Source organism: Motacilla alba, chromosome 17 (genome assembly GCF_015832195.1).
Source record: "Motacilla alba alba isolate MOTALB_02 chromosome 17, Motacilla_alba_V1.0_pri, whole genome shotgun sequence".
NCBI classification, from domain to species: Eukaryota; Metazoa; Chordata; class Aves; order Passeriformes; family Motacillidae; genus Motacilla; species Motacilla alba.
In genome coordinates this window covers 6,936,376-6,951,891 of record NC_052032.1, presented here as the reverse complement: position 1 = coordinate 6,951,891, position 15,516 = coordinate 6,936,376, and the positions used below count along the sequence as shown (strand labels likewise).

Genomic DNA, 15,516 nt, shown 5'->3' with positions numbered 1-15,516 from the left:
GACACTGAAACATGGCCTTTCAAACATGGACCCTCCATCGCTCTCATTGATTTTTTTTCATTTCAGAAAACTGTCGGAGAAAAACAAATTTGAGCAGAATCCATTGGTTGGGGCTATAAAATCCCCCCCCTTCCCTGGCAGAGCACAGCTCTCTTCCCATTAGGAATGTGATGTGTCTTCATGTTGTGCCACAGCTGAGCTCACGTGGCAAAGCAGCCAAGAGAACCAGGAGCCTGATAGAAATCCTTCTGGATGTGCTGAGCAGTGACATCTGAGTCAAACTGGCTCAGGGGATTGCTCCCCTCCTGTTCACAGGTGGTTTTGAGTACATCATTCCAAGCTTTCCATCCCTCTTTTTCACTCAGCCCCTGTAGAACAGCTTGGTCTAAGACCATTTCATTTTCTGAACATTTTAAAATCATACTTTCCTGATGAACCCATTTTTTATGTGCAGACCATGGGGTTAGAGGGGTTAACTGTGAAACAATTCATCTTTTTTCAGAACAAATCTTCAGACAATGCAATGAACACGTAGATCCAGGTACTGGAATGATGCAGGAAATCTCATTTGTCTGCCAATGAGTCTTCCTCCCCCTTCCAGTTCAAAAATGGGGAACTCAGAATGTAATTGAAAGTGTTCAGAGGAGAACTTGTTGCACTTGGAGGTGGTTGCAGGACAGGCAGAGCCCTGTAGCTGTTCTTAAATCTGAGAGCTGTGGGAGTGCACTCAAAATCCTGCCGATTCATGTTGTGTCCTTCAAAAATTTGTCTTTTATTGGCAAAGGAAAAGAGAAGTTTTGAGGAGAAAGCTGCTGAATGTGAATTGTTCTGCAGTGCCGTGGAGATGTGCAAGCAGGTATTTTAAAAGCAAGATTTGTCTTTACAGTGATAGAAACTCCTTTGCAAATGTTTTGTGGTTTTATGTTTAAGAAGAAAAAGATGAGTGTTATTTCTAAAAAGCTGGTTTATGTTGTGAAAGGGTTGCATCTGTCTTCCTCTTATCTTCTTCCTAAAGTGAGAATGTTTACTCCCTAGAGAGGAGAAACAGTTTCAGTGTTTAAAAGCAAGCCCAAGTTTCGAGAGAGAGTTGAGAGGAAGTCCTTGATTCACCATCTTACTTGCCCTAATGCATAACTTGCTCCTCATACCCATTTCACAGCAGACTTTTCCCATCTGCTTTTGTCCCTATTGTCTTCCACCAAGCAATAGATCTGAAATACCACTCACTAACTTCCTGACTGGCTGTAATTTGAATCAGGTGCCACAGGTAGCAAAGGTCTGACACAGACAGAGTACTGCAGTGGTGTGTATTTTAATATATATATATGTTTTTTCTTATCCAGTTGCAGTACCATGCTGGGCTGGCATCTGGCCTTTTGAATCAGCAGTCTCTGAAACGTTCAGCCAACCAGATGGGAGTCTCTGCAAAGCGCAGACCAAAAGCCCAGCCAACAACTCTTGTCCTGCCTCCTCAGTAAGTAATGGAATATTTGGAAGAGTTTCCATGCAGGGGGGTGAAATATTTCTTATTGCCTTACTGGTTTTTTTGGTTTAATTTTCAGTCATCGTAATAAGCGGCCTCGTGCTTGCGTTTTTGTTCCGTACACGTTCTCTTTGTAGCAGATCATTAAAAAACTTTTTGCAGCACGAGCTTGTCATTGAGGAATGATGCTCACCTGATTGTTATGACTTGGAGCTTCAAGCAGGACTTTTCTGAAGGTCCTAAAAGACTGAAGCCAGAAAGTCTTTGGTGTGAGTACTTTCTCGGCAAACGTCTGTTCCGAGTCCATCTGTTCACCATATGTTAATTTTGCATCGGATCTAAACCTCTTTTACAGGTGACAAGCAATTATGAGGACACTTAGAAACTGTTTGAGGACAGAGAGTATCAACACTTTGAGCAGCCTGTGTGTAGTGATGCCAGAAACACAGAGATGTGCACAACGAAGCTTATAAATTAATAAACCGCCTGAAATATATTTAGTTACCTGTAAGAAAATGGTTATTATGTAGAAAATGAAGTGCTAAGCAATTGTTCATTGTGCTGAGCATCCTTGTAGTTTGTGGAAACTGCCTGCTTTTCTTCTCAAAACAAGAGTCACTGATGTATAAACACTGTGCTACCAAAAACCTTGTACCTGTAATAATAAAAGTCCCTGTTGTCACCAGATTTCACAGGTCAACGTTTAGAGGGTTTTTTCTTAAAGGAAATGTGAAAAAAATCAGAGTCAATAGAGCTTTCCCCTTGTATATTAACTTTAAAGTGCTGGTAATTCAAGAATCCATAAAATGCTCTGTTGTTTAACCAATATATCAGACAAAGGAGGATGATTTGAGGGGAGCTCTAGCAGTAGTTTGAAAACCAGATGTTGTTTCTCTGATATGTGGGATGGAACAGGGGTATCTTGTGACAAACTGGCTGGTCAGTTTTCCTTCTTTGTTGGGGTATCTGGAGCTTCAAATGGATTTCCTTCTCCAGGAAGTCTATAAAGTGGGGTACTGGTATGTCAGTTGACACAGTTTTTTCAGAGGTCCTAAAGTATTTTGGTTGTTTTTTTCTTTAATTTCTTAATCACGGCCTCTCTAGTTGCTAGAAATATGTATAAAGATCTAACTTGTACTTTTGCATAGAAAAAACTGTTCCTTAACAGCTGCAGCTGTATAAATCTTAATGTGAGATACATAATATACGTATTTAAAAGTATTATATGTCTTGTTATCTGTAGATGGTTTTCCTTCAGTGGTGCATTTACCTAGGATCTGCAGATAGACTGAAATTTTAGTGTGGTAGCTAAACTTTAAGCAGTAGTTGAATTATGTTTCAGTATCTTATTACCACTTCCAGCATTATTCACAGGGAAAATGTGTTTCTGCTGAGCTGGCCCTTTATCTATCACTGGTTGCCTCCTCTCTGGCTCCTCTTTGACCTTTCCATATTTGTTCTTCTGTGCTATCTCCGTGTGTCTTAAGAGAATAATAGTGATATTAAAGCAAATCAAATACCTGTTGGGCTCAGTATCTTGTTTCCAGCACAGGACAGAAGCAGATTATGAAAAGACTTATTGAAATAGGCTTATGAAAAGTATTTAGAGGAAAAAAAAAAAAAAGGTGTGACAAATGGATTTTAATATCTTGATTTTGCTGTAGTTTCATGCAAATAGTGATGAATCATGCAGTGGGGTTTTTTTTCCCTTCATTCTTTATAAAATGCAAAAGAAGAAAACATCCAGATGCAAAACTACAGATCTCCTTGAAAGGGCATCCTGCATCCTAATATTCCCATGGCAATTCAAGGATTTTTTTTAAGCTTTATTAATTCATCAAGAAAGGGATAACTATTTCTTGGTCTATTTTTGCTTTGATGAATGCTATGAAAATTAAGTTCAGTGACAAGTCATTGGGCTGAGTAACAATGAATCAAGTGTTTATTAAATGTTGTTCAGAGCAGCTATATTATCTTGAGCTTTTCTTAAACAGGAGTAGTTGAAACCAGCTGTATGCCAAAATGTCATTTCAGGAGAGCAGGTTGGAGTGAATATCAACACTGCAGTAAATCCTCTCTGCCAGCAAAGAAATGCAGGAAACACTTGCTCAGGAGGTATCAGAGGTGATGATTTGGGCAAAGAATCTCCTAAAACTAATTTATTCCTATGCAGATTTTGCACATGGCTAGTTTACTTGTAAACATGTCTTTATTTGAGTTACAGGTGTTATTAGAGGGCAGGTTACTATCTGTTTATTTATGGTCCTGTTCCTTGAAGAAACTGCATGAGTAACTTTTGCTTGTGCACTTCACATTCTCCATGGGAGTGGTGCAAGCTGAGCAGTTTTCTTGTTCATCCATGTCTTTGGTCTGTGCTGCTGGGGTGAGACTTGGGTTGTATTCCACTAACTTAAAACTTCCCAAATGATGTTTGGTCTCACAAAAGCAGAAAAATCAAGTTTTGTTCAATTCACTGTTCACCTGAGCCTTCAGTCTCTATCCCTGCTCTGCTTTTCTTCTTTCCCCTCCAAAATGCCTTTTTTTTTTAAACCAATCAAGCAAAGCAAACCCAAGCCTGTCTTGGAGGCTCAGCCATCTCTTGCTATTTTATGCTCATAGAAGGAGCTGGAGAAAGGGTTTTGGTGATGGCAAAAGTGATTCTTGGCAGGTCCTCACCCCTTTTCCTCCCCAACCTTAGGCTGTCTTCTGATGTGCTCTGGTTTGGAGGTGAGAGCCTCTAGCTCTTCACTGGTAAATACCTGAGACGGAGCAGCAATTTTGAATCCAAAATGTGGTTTTGAAAATGGAAGTTCTCTGCCCCGTGCAGCTGCTATGAGGAAAATCTGCATTTTTCTGTTTATCTGAGGACTTGTAAGGGTGCTGAGCAGTTTTGAAGAGAGGCCTTTTGGCGCTGGGTTTTGCTTTTCAGTATTGGTTTTCCCTGGCTCTGAAAGCGCAGAAAGGAAGACTGGATTGATGTGTGTCTCATTCCCTGCCAAATTATCTGTGTGAGAAAATGACTAACTGCTGGCTGCTTTCTCTGCCTGCTTTGTCCCTCCTTCTGTCTTCTATTAACAAGACATCTCCCTGTACGTGCTAATGGATGCGTTCCCTCACATGCCTCTCATCTGGCTCTGGGTTCCTTCCTTCTGTTAAGGAATCTCAAGGCAGTGTTTGCTGAAATGCTGAGAGCTGTCAGCTCCTCTGAGTGCCTGGGGAAGTGTCTGTGTGCAGCCCCACTGAAAGCCAGGGTGGCTGCTCCTGCTTGGGAATCAATAAATAAAGACAATAGGAAATGATGGCATAGCTTTTCTTTTCCTCTTGAAATGTAGGAATTGGTGCATTTAATTAATCTGGTATTATTTTGCTTGGTACCACATGTCAGAAGCAAATTTGCAGTTAGGAAGTTATCTCTGAGACCGTGAGGCAGCAGAATTCTCTGGGGAGTGCTGAGAGCGGGGTGTCCACAGGGTAATTCTGCTGCTGGACCACCCTGCTGGGATCCCAGGGTGTGTCACTGGCCAGCTGGAAAACAACAGCAGTGAGCCACTGTGAGCTGGGGGAGGAGGAGAAGAGGAAGCCCAGGATGCTGTCTGCATTCTTGTAGTGGAGTTCAGTGGCACACACAAGAGTCAGTCAGTTTTAATGGGAATTTTTAGGGGTCTCAGTTGGAAACACGGTGATTTTGATAGCTCTGTTGTGTGGGGCTTTCTCAGTGCTCCCAGATTGATTGTCTGTCTTCTCTGTCTGGAAGAAAATTGCCAGAACAAAAACTTGATCACCACAGAAGGCACTGAGACTCTTGCCCTTTATGGTGCCTTTTAGGGTCATTTGTTGTCACTTTGTGGTTTTGAAGAAATAAGCACACTATAAACAATAAACAAGTGGAAGTCTTGTTCTTGTTTGACAACATCAGGCTCAATGAACAGAGAGGTTTGAGTAAAAGAGAGTCCAGTTTCTTTGTTTTAAGGCTCTTCAACATGTCTTGTAAATCTCTTGTGGTCTGATGTATGCCCTGACTTGACAGTGAAAATACTGTAATAGATTGAGTAAAAATCTCTGTAAATTCGTGCTCTATTGCTAGGAGCACACCAGTAAAATTACTTCTTTTTTTTTTTTTTTTTAATAAAGGAAAAGACAGTGCTGCCCATGATACTGTTCTAGATGAATAAGCAAAAAAAAATCTGTGGAGATAACTTTTCTTTTAGGAAATAACAAGGACTTGAGGATATAGAGACTCTGGATGGCCACTCTGTTTCTACTCATTGTTCTGGGTGAGATGGAGGAGGTCTCTGATCTGGTCTCTGCACCTCAGGATGATTCTTCTAGAGAAGAAGGATATATTCAAAAGAAGTTCATACTTCCTGCATCCTTTGGAACTGCATTAGCTAAAGATGCTGCATAGTGAGTGGATTCCCTAAAACCTTAATTTCCTGGCTCAGCAGGTATTTGTTCATCTGGATTTGGAACAGAACCGTACAGATATCCCAAACTCTGTGTTTATTGGAGTTTAATTTAATACCAGCATACTTAAAGTGTTGTTCTGTCACAGCATTAATGTCTTATCTGCTCAATGGTTCTGTCATATAATTAGTACTGTCAGATTCCTTTGGCTTTGGTCAAGAGCTTTCTTCAGGATACTCAAATTGACTTTTAAGGAAGGATTTAGTGTTAAATAAAAAAGTTGCTGTTTTTAACAGATATATATATATATATATAAAACTATACACCCAGTCATCAGATGTGCCAGAATAAATTCTTTGGAACTTAACTTGTATAATTTATCATTTTTGCATTAAGGAAAAATCCTGAGCCCTTTGCCAAGAGTTTTTTGGGGGATAGCGTTTTTTCAGCGTTTTGTTTTGTAAACAGCATCTAATTGCTTCCTAAGGTCAGGGATTTTCAGTATGTAGGAAAGAGGCAGGTTTTTCTAAAGGTAATGGCAAAACATGCTTAAGCCAATAAACGTTCGTAAGTTTTGTAATTTTTTAGAGAACTTGTTTAAATTATGCTGTGTTAGTCCTTTCCAACCCAAATTCTGTGGTGAATCTGATTCAGTCCAGTGTGACACCAGGAGAAGGGCTGGGGTTATTTAACAGCCAGTGTTGTTATTGCAATAATTCAGGATCAGGGCTCCAAGCTTTGGGCCTCCTCCTGGAGTGTTCAAGAGTGGAAGAGTGAAGTGTGTGGCTGTATTTTCTGGTTTGAGAAAGTCATCAGAAGTTTTTTGTGCAGTTCTGAAATTCTTCTTTGCCTATACTGGCGAAGCTGCATTAAGTATCAATATTCATTAAATACCACGGAGATGATAATGTAATAAAGCAATAATCCTCAGACCCACATCTGTACTTCTCTCCAGAAGAGCTGAGGTTGCGAATATAATTAAAGATTAAAACTCTGTTTGCATTCTGGAACATGGAGATATCTTTTAGTACATGATGGGGAATTGTATTAATAAGGAAGAGATCAGTTTCCAATAACTTTCAAGACTGGGAGCTCATTTCATATCCCTGTTCATGTTTAAGTTTCTCACAGAATTCTTTAGCTTGATTTTAGCCAGACAGTGCAACAGGAACTGTAAAAGAACATGTTGCTGAAACATGTGACCCTTTTGCTCCATAAATTAATCCCCTTTTATATGAAAGAAAAAAATATTAAAAATAAGTTCTTTATATTGTAAGACAATAATATTTACAGGAATAAGTTTAATTACTTTGCAGCCATGTACCATGTCAGCCAAGCACTAATTTTAATATCTGGTGTCTTGTGCACGGTTTGGATCACATCATTGTGCTGTTTTCTTTTTATTTTGAGTAAATTGTTGAACTCCTGTTGCAGAGCTCTTCTGTGAAGCTGTTTCAGTGGGAGCTGCAGTGTATTGCCATTTACCCCTGACTGCCACACTGATTTCAGGGGTTGTGGAGCCAGCTTTTGGGATGCCAGAGCTGGGGAAGCATCTCCCTTGACTGAACCCATCTGTAACAAATGATCAGGGACAGTTCCAGGGTGATGACACATCACTAACCTGTCTGGAGCTCAGTTTTCCCAGGGAACAGCCCTTGGGTGAGTGTTGCATTGTCCTTTCTGGATTCCAGGTGTGACACGAAGTGAGTTACCCAGTCCTTGTCATTTGGATAAGAGAGATGATTCTAAACTTTTAAAGACAAATATTTTTCCTTCCCATTTCCCCTGGTCAGCAGCAGGGACAAATGTTCCAGAGCTCTGTGACTGGATGTTGTTGTGTCCTGCTGCTTTGGGTGTGTTCTGTATAAATGTGATATGGGGAAAGGGTCTGCTGTTAAATGTGATGGCAGTGTGTCTCAGTTCAGTGGCATTTACTGTTGAGCACGCAGTGTAATGCAGCTGGACAGAAAAACCTCCACAGCCCAGTTTTAATTCATGAAGGGCTTCATTAGGCAACCCCAGTGAGATCAAATCCAGTGACATACCAGGGATATAACTAACAGGGGTCACCTCACAGCTTGTAGCCAGAGGTACCTTACCACACTCTGCTCCAAAAAAGAGAGAAGGGAGTAATCTAGTTGAAATTTTATTTCAGTGTGACAGGTAAATTTTAAAATAGGTGCTCTTAAATTGTCTGATTTCTGGCTTGTTTTCAGTGCTATTCACTTGGGTTATGTATCATGTTAACTTTGGGACTTTACAGATGCTTTGTAACCTGTGTAGATACCAGAGATACAGAACATGAGCTTTGCTGCTCTGTGCATCTTTAGAAACACAATTCTTTTAAACATTTTAATCTTGATTTAATCTTCTAATGTGTTGATATATCTGACAGCAGGGGTTTCTGCAGTAATCTTCTTTGTTTTGTTATGCCAAATCAGTGCTTTTTTTTTTTTTGGCTGCAGTTATATGCTGAATTTAATTTAATTCCATTAAGTACTATACAGCTGCATATTTTCTTACAAAGTAATTACAAAAAACGAGCAGGCATTGATCAACATAGATTATCCAAAGGAAATACTTTGACTGAAACTAAATGTTCCTTATGATAGTCATTAACAGGAGAATAATTTCTACCCATACAATACAAAAGGATCTTGGATGTTGCTTTATCCATAGTAAATTACTGAAATATGCATTAAAGAATCACAGAATGGTTTGGGTGGGAAGGGACCTTAAAGCTGATTCCATTCCACCCCCTGCCATGGGCAGGGACACCTTGCATTATCCCAAGGTGCTCCAAGCCCTGTCCAACCTGGCCTTGGGCACTTCCAGGGGCAGCCACAGCTGCTCTGGGCAGCGAACACTGGTTAGGAGATAAAACTTCACAGTCTGTTTTAACACGGAGGAAAAAATCTATTCTATTTATTCACTTTTCAACAGCTCTTACAGCCAAGTACTGTGGAAAGAGGGTGCATGCAATTAAGGTTTCACAATTCCTGTGCTGTGTATGGAGCTTTTTCTACAAGTGTGTTGTGAGCCACTGTGGACTGATGTGATGAGCTCTGTGCACGTGCCTGTCATGGAGCCATGAGCCAAAAAGCACCTGGGGCTGGTGGCTGTTGATATTTTGTTGTCATATTCCACAAATAATCCCCCACACAGGATTGTTGTGTGATGTGGAGCCCTGTGTGACCAAGCACAGCAATTTGAAATCATTGCCATCTACTTTGGGGAAGATTAACTGGAGCACTGTATTTGGGGGGTGAAAAAGATGAATCTTTTTGGAGACTCTGGGCCATGTAGCAGTGTTGATCTGCTGTTTCCAAAACATGCACAGATCCAGAGCAAAAGACCCTTAGTGAGTTTAGAATTATTGGGGACCTCAGCTCTGTTGTAAAAGAGCAAATTTCTGACTCTTTGATGTATGTTTGCCTTAAAGGTAATGTTTGTGTGAGTACTGTGCCATTAAAAGGTGGCAATTAATTAAAAGTTGTTCCACAGTCCCAACCATTAGAAGATGCCCTTGCAGCATTTAGAGCAGAACATTAATATTGCACTGTAGGGAATCCCTGTACTTTCAGTAAAAAAGAAAGTCAAGGATGAAGATTTTAATGTGTAATTAAAGACTGCAAATACTAGTTTAACTGCTTGTTTCTGTGTCAAAAAAAAGTTAAAAAGAACACAAACTACGTGTGATTCAACTAATTAAGACAATGAAGAACAAACTAGATAAGAGAGGAAATTTGTATGAACCTAATAATGATATCAAAGCTTTTGCTAAAGCTGTGATTTTATAATAAGATTGCTTTAAACCTCCCCAGTTCCTTTTTTTTTTTTAGCTTTGCTATTGGGGGGAGGGGGATTCGAGGCTGCTTTACTGCAGCAGACAGCCAGTCTGAAAAAATAAATTAAAACTGCCTCTTGCCAAATTCAAAAATGTATTACAGCAAGTGTTTCCATCTGCATTGGTTGTGTATTCCCTTGTCAGAGAGGAGGAGCAGGAGGAGCAGAGCTGGAATAAGGTGGAATGAAAAGGTCTTTATATTCTGATGGCTTAGCCAGATCAGCTTTATTGTATAATTGCATTGTGTAGGGTGGTATAAGCCCATTGTGAATGTATTAATTAATAACTTTATTTCTGCATCTCTACAAATTAACCTTTGTCTGTCTGAGAGGAAAACTGAACAGCTACACTGGGAGGGGGGATAAAAGTGCTTTCAAATGGGACCCCTGTACCCTTGAGGAGAAGGAAGCTCTAGGTGTGTATCACAGTAAAAAACTTCAAAAATGCAAATCTTACCTGGAAATAAAGACAATTAAAGTCGTTTCAGCAGTAACTCTGGAAAGGGGAAAGTTTTCCCAAGTGATGAACTGTACCATGGAGGTTTCCTGGGAGCTCAGGGAGCTGTTCCCATCCCTGAGACCATGGTGGTGTCAGGCTCTGGCCGTGCTCCTGGCCACATGCAGGATCTGAGAGGATGCTTGGCTGTCCTTTCTAACTACAGAGAACTGCTTTGCTCTACTTTCTTTACCTGCTGTTAAAAATAACTGTTATTACTTTTTAATTTCACTTTAGGGCATTCTCTGGGTATTCATGTGTTTACAAGGAATTCTATGGATGAGTTAAATGAAAAAAGCTTGGGGTAGCAAATTCCAGCTGATGACTTCATGGTTTTCTCCTCTAAATATAATCTTCACTTAAAATGATTTGAAGTATTTTGGTACACTTATTTTCTAGTCCCATTTTCCCAACACACAGTGGGAAAAAATAAATAAAATGGAACCCTTGTAACTTTCACTGGGTGAAGTGACTCAGTTTTCATCTCTTTGTAGATGCTGCTTTACTGTTATTTCCATTCTTGATGGGTTAATTTTGGAAGGCACCTGCTCTGTGCTCTGTAAGTTTTACCTACACAGGAGTAACACCATCCTTTCAATTTCACTGATGTTACTCAGCAGTGTGTGTTTGTTACTGTGAAAATAAGTGTAATAATAGTGTGATGCACATTGCTAATTGACATACATTCACCTCATTATTTGTGTATTTACCTGATTCTTACCTTTGCATGGGTAACACAGGGAGAAAAACTGCACAGGGCAGACCTTGTTAACATTGGAGTCTTGGGTTGGCTTTTTTCTGTGGCTGCACACTGTGTCTTTATTGTCTGAGTCAGGGCCAGGGGAATCCTGTAGTAAGCCCTCTAATTTTAGCAACCAAAAGCACCTCCATGCAGCAAGTTTTGCATTGAAATTAAATTTATGCTTTAGTGTTGCTCAAGATTGTTCTTTGAAACTCAGTTTTGGGAAAGAAAGTTTGGCACAGAGTTGGTGGTAAAGTAGTGAATCACTTATTTAACGTTTGCTGAGCTTACCTGGAATGAAATGAAATAAAAATTGTATTCTGTGTATGATCATTATGCTCCTCTGTTGCCTGTAATGCTTTGACTTCATCCCTCACAAAATGTGATTGTGGAATAGTGTTCAGCCTTTTCATTCCGTGCCATGTATGTTTGAAAGCACTTCAAGATACAGAGATTCCTAAATAACTTCTTGCAGAGAAAATTACAGTTTTGTTGAGTTGTTCTGTGCCTCAGTTTCCCCGTGGAAATGGTGAGAATTTTCTCATCTGGAAGCTGTGCAGGGATGCTGGGAGTGAATGGAGCAAGAAGGCATTAACCACAAAGCAGATGCCTTCATCCAGGCAGAGTCTGGACTTCTACCTTTTATTTTTTGCCTGTTCAAGACCAGGTAATATTTTTTAAAATCCAGAGTCTGGGAATGACATGTTGTGAGGAATGGAAGAATGACCAGATAATTCCTACTTGCAAGGCCTGATAGGAAGCTCTCAATATCCACTGCCAGCATTTGTTGTGATAAATGAGTGGTGATGTATTATCCTGTATCCTCTGTGTTCTTGCCTTTAGGTGCTCATTTCAGTGATGGAAGGCAAAGTGCCAGCGCATGAAATAATTCCACACAAGCCTGGCTGGAGCCTGTCAGTCTGTGTCAAGCTGCCTAAACTTCTGTGGCCTCAGATTGTTGAACTCTTTTGCTGATTGTTGTATTCGGCGTTTGGTATTAAAATCAAATGTGCTCTAGGAGTGGCAAAAAATACCCTACGATTTTGATGTGTTTTAAGTCAGAATGTAATATCTGTGTCCAAAATAGCCCTGTAAAGCTGAGCTCCCCTGAAGCCAAACCCAGGCTTTTGTGCTTCCCTATTTTACATGCAGAACCTTCTTTCATTTTGGCTTTTGCATTTTGACAGTTGCTCAGCAAAGATGATGCCTTTGCTCATGACAGATTTGTGTGTGCCATGTAGACAGGTCTTGGAAAGAGCTGAGCCCACTTCTTGTGAACCCTTGAGAAGGACAGTTTGAGGGCAGTGGCTGATGGAAGGAGAAAACAGATATTTTTGAAGAAACTCCATTAAGTAATAATGTAGATTATAGTAGCCTGCTTAAAAATCCCACAGTGAGAAGCTGAGTTAATTGAAAGGAGTGCTACAAGGAGGAGTGCTGGCATTTAAAGCAATAGCTGCATGGGTTTTTTTAAATCTGAAATTTGGCTTCAAAACAGTTTCTATGTTGATGCTTCCATGATCTTTCCTAGTTTGAAAGTTGCTCTTCATTTAAACAAAAGGTTCCTTCTTCAACAAGCTGATTTTACAGCATAGCAGATGATAAGCAAATTTAATGTTTTCTAATCTTAGGTATTCCTAGGGAAGTGAAATGGATTTCTTGACATGACAGAGCAGTGGTGGCTCTTGTATCCCTCTTGTAAAATGAGCTTGTGGACAGAAAATGCCAGGTGGAACTATTTTAACATGTGATTATGCTTTTAAAATTAAAATTTATTTTCAGAGCAAAGTTAGCAACTTTAACACCACAGACAGAAAATCAATTATAATTTTTGCTAGTACAACTAAAATATTATCTGCTGCTACTAATTTCATTTTGTTGTTCCACAATTGCTGTCTTCCCTCAGTTTTTTAATAAGTCATCAATAGGGATAAAGATTCTGATATGGAAGCCTGAGTGTTGTAATATCTTTTCTGTCCTGCTCTTTTGCATCTCTCAGCAATGCCATGATTGAATCATCTCTTTCTGTGCTGGTATGTATTAAAGCCAGTTAATTTTTGCTGTCTTAGGCATCACCCTCCACCAAAAAACTCTTAATGCCAGTGAACAGTTTGCTTTTGCATTAAATGCTTTGGTAAAGTGTCAGTAAATAAATACTGGATCTTAAAGGTCTGCATTTTGCACATCTTTCAAATAGATTCTGCTGAAATTCTCAAGATATCTTCAAATGCTCGTGGGAGTAAGGTACACAGAGAACCTGGTTATTGGATGGTCCTTAGATTTTCAGGTTGTTTCAAATATTTCCTTATCTCTTAACCGGCTCTGGTTTGTTTCGGAGAGTTTCAAGGATGAAGTTGTTTCCTCTCATGTAAGGTCTCTCCACTGTTGACTCCTGGTGTTTTCAGATCCTAAATAAATAGTTCATTCCTGTCTCCTGAGCGTGAAGGAGAGGATGTACTGAGGAAAGTTCAGCTCTGAGTGAGCAGAGCCTCTCCAGGTGTCAGGGAGCACTAACTGCTGTAATACTGGGTAATGTTTGTTCACACATGTCCTTTGGGGTTCTTTTTAAACCCTTGAAAAGAACAAAATTGAGAGATTTGTTTTGTTTCCCATGTTTGGTTTTTATTTTTGCTGTTGCTGACTTCTCACTGCTTGACTCAGCTGGTGGGATGGGGTGCAGGACACCAGTCAGAGCAGGGAGGTTCTCAGTGGTGGATATAATTTCATTTGTTTTGTTCTCAGTTAAGCATTCTCTTCCAGCTTTCCCATCATCCTTTTCAGAGTTGTTGTGCAGTGTTTGTCTCATTGTTTCTTTTGCCAAATTGCCAAAGGAGGCAAATATTTTGTCTCCTTTTTAAAAATGCTTATGAAGTGCTCTTAAGAATGGGTGCCATTAGACAAAAATGCCAGTGTAGTTCATGTTTGGAATCTACAGGAAACTTGATGATGGCAATTAGGCAAAAAAGTGAAAATAATTAAATGGTGAAAGAAAAATCAAGTACAGAAATGCATGTTGTGCACTGAGTAGTGAATACAAAGTGGGCATGGCTGGAGAGCTCCCTTAAAACATCTGCAGATTCACTGATGTTTGGGAGTGTAACTGCAGGAGGATCTGTGCAGCCAGTAGCTACCATTGGGTAATATTTTATCTGTTTCTGTGGGGCATCAGTTTCAACTGGTTGACTCACAGGAGCTATGTGGGAGCTAATTAATCATATAATTTGCTGTCATGTTACTGGGTGAACCTGTATCCTGGTAGCAGCATGAATTGGAAATAATGGTTTCCTAATGATTGAAACAGCCCTAATAGCTCTGGCCCTTGTGCTTGACTTCAACGTTCCTCTGGTGGCTTTTAGAAAAATCTTTGATGTGAGGTTACCCTTAATGAACGTTCTGTCTGCTCATACAGGTAGTTTGCAGCTGTGTGGATCACACACAGCTGAGCCTCTTTCTCTTCTTTATCCAGTATATTTTTAATTAAAACAGCATATTAATAACAAGAATGCATTGGTATATAATGGGCATGTATTCAATGTCAGTCTGTTCTGCAGGTTTTACCGTTTGATGAAGAAAATTTGGGTTGTTTTGTTGGGTTTTTCTAATTTTTAATTGGGTATGGGTTTTCAGACCTTTTGCTAGGAAATTATAGAGCTCTGTGTTGGGTGGAATACTTCAGGTTTGCCCAGAGAGTTTTTAATCAGAAAATTATTGAACTCTTTCACAAGAAACCTTTAAGCTTGGTCACTGTAACTGTATAATGCAAACAGCTATCTCAAGAAAAGGAAAAACAGAAACAGGGGATTTAAAACACAAAGAAAACAAAAGTAACCTTGCCTTAAAACTCACTGTCATTTATCTCCATATTTAAAATTTTGTGTGTGTGCAGGGAATGTCTTTAGTCAGTGTAAAAATCTAATTAAATCTTCTCATGGCAGCGATTCAGAGCTGACCCTCTCTTCATTGGAGCATCTTATTAGAATAATAAACCACTCCCTGCTGAGAGCCACTGGCATTGACAGACAGGCCAGACACTGGGGCTGCTGATCAGAAAGGGTTCAGCAGGCTCGTGTTGTCTGCAGGGTCTGCAAGAAATGTTTTATTGGCCCTTCTCTAGCAGCGCTTTCGAGACGTTTGGCAGAGTACAAACCCTGGCTTTTGACCAAGTACAGACCCTGGGACAGGTGGATTATTTTGTACCACTCAGTCACATTAGAGTGGACAGGCTTTAGTTTTTCTCTTTTTTTAAATAAAGGACTGTGGATGCATAGACTGTCCATTTTTTTTAAATCTGTATCTATTTACTGTTAGAAATTATCTGACAACTTGGAATTTCTTTGCTTTGAACAACCAACTTGACATGCCTTAAAGGAATTTGCTCTTCACAAGTTTTGAGCTTGATATTCATGAAGAGGATTGGGAAACGCATTTGGAGCTAAGCTAGGCAGTGTTAATGATAATATTTGTGCTTACCTTGGGAGATCTTCATTCCTTGGATTTCACTTGGGCACTTTCCTCTCTTATGCTGCCTACATAAACAGAATCATA

The 15,516-nt window shown here is 39.8% G+C and overlaps 1 protein-coding gene across 1 annotated transcript in view; it reads left to right on the top strand.

Annotated features, from left to right (window-relative positions):
• The window catches only part of MED27 (mediator complex subunit 27), an 85,291-nt gene that overhangs the window by 31,517 nt on the left and 38,258 nt on the right, over positions 1-15,516 (top strand). The window contains exon 3 of the mRNA XM_038156060.1: positions 1,344-1,474. Within this exon, the coding sequence (XP_038011988.1) occupies positions 1,344-1,474 (131 nt within the window). The remainder of the gene's footprint in view (positions 1-1,343; positions 1,475-15,516) is intronic.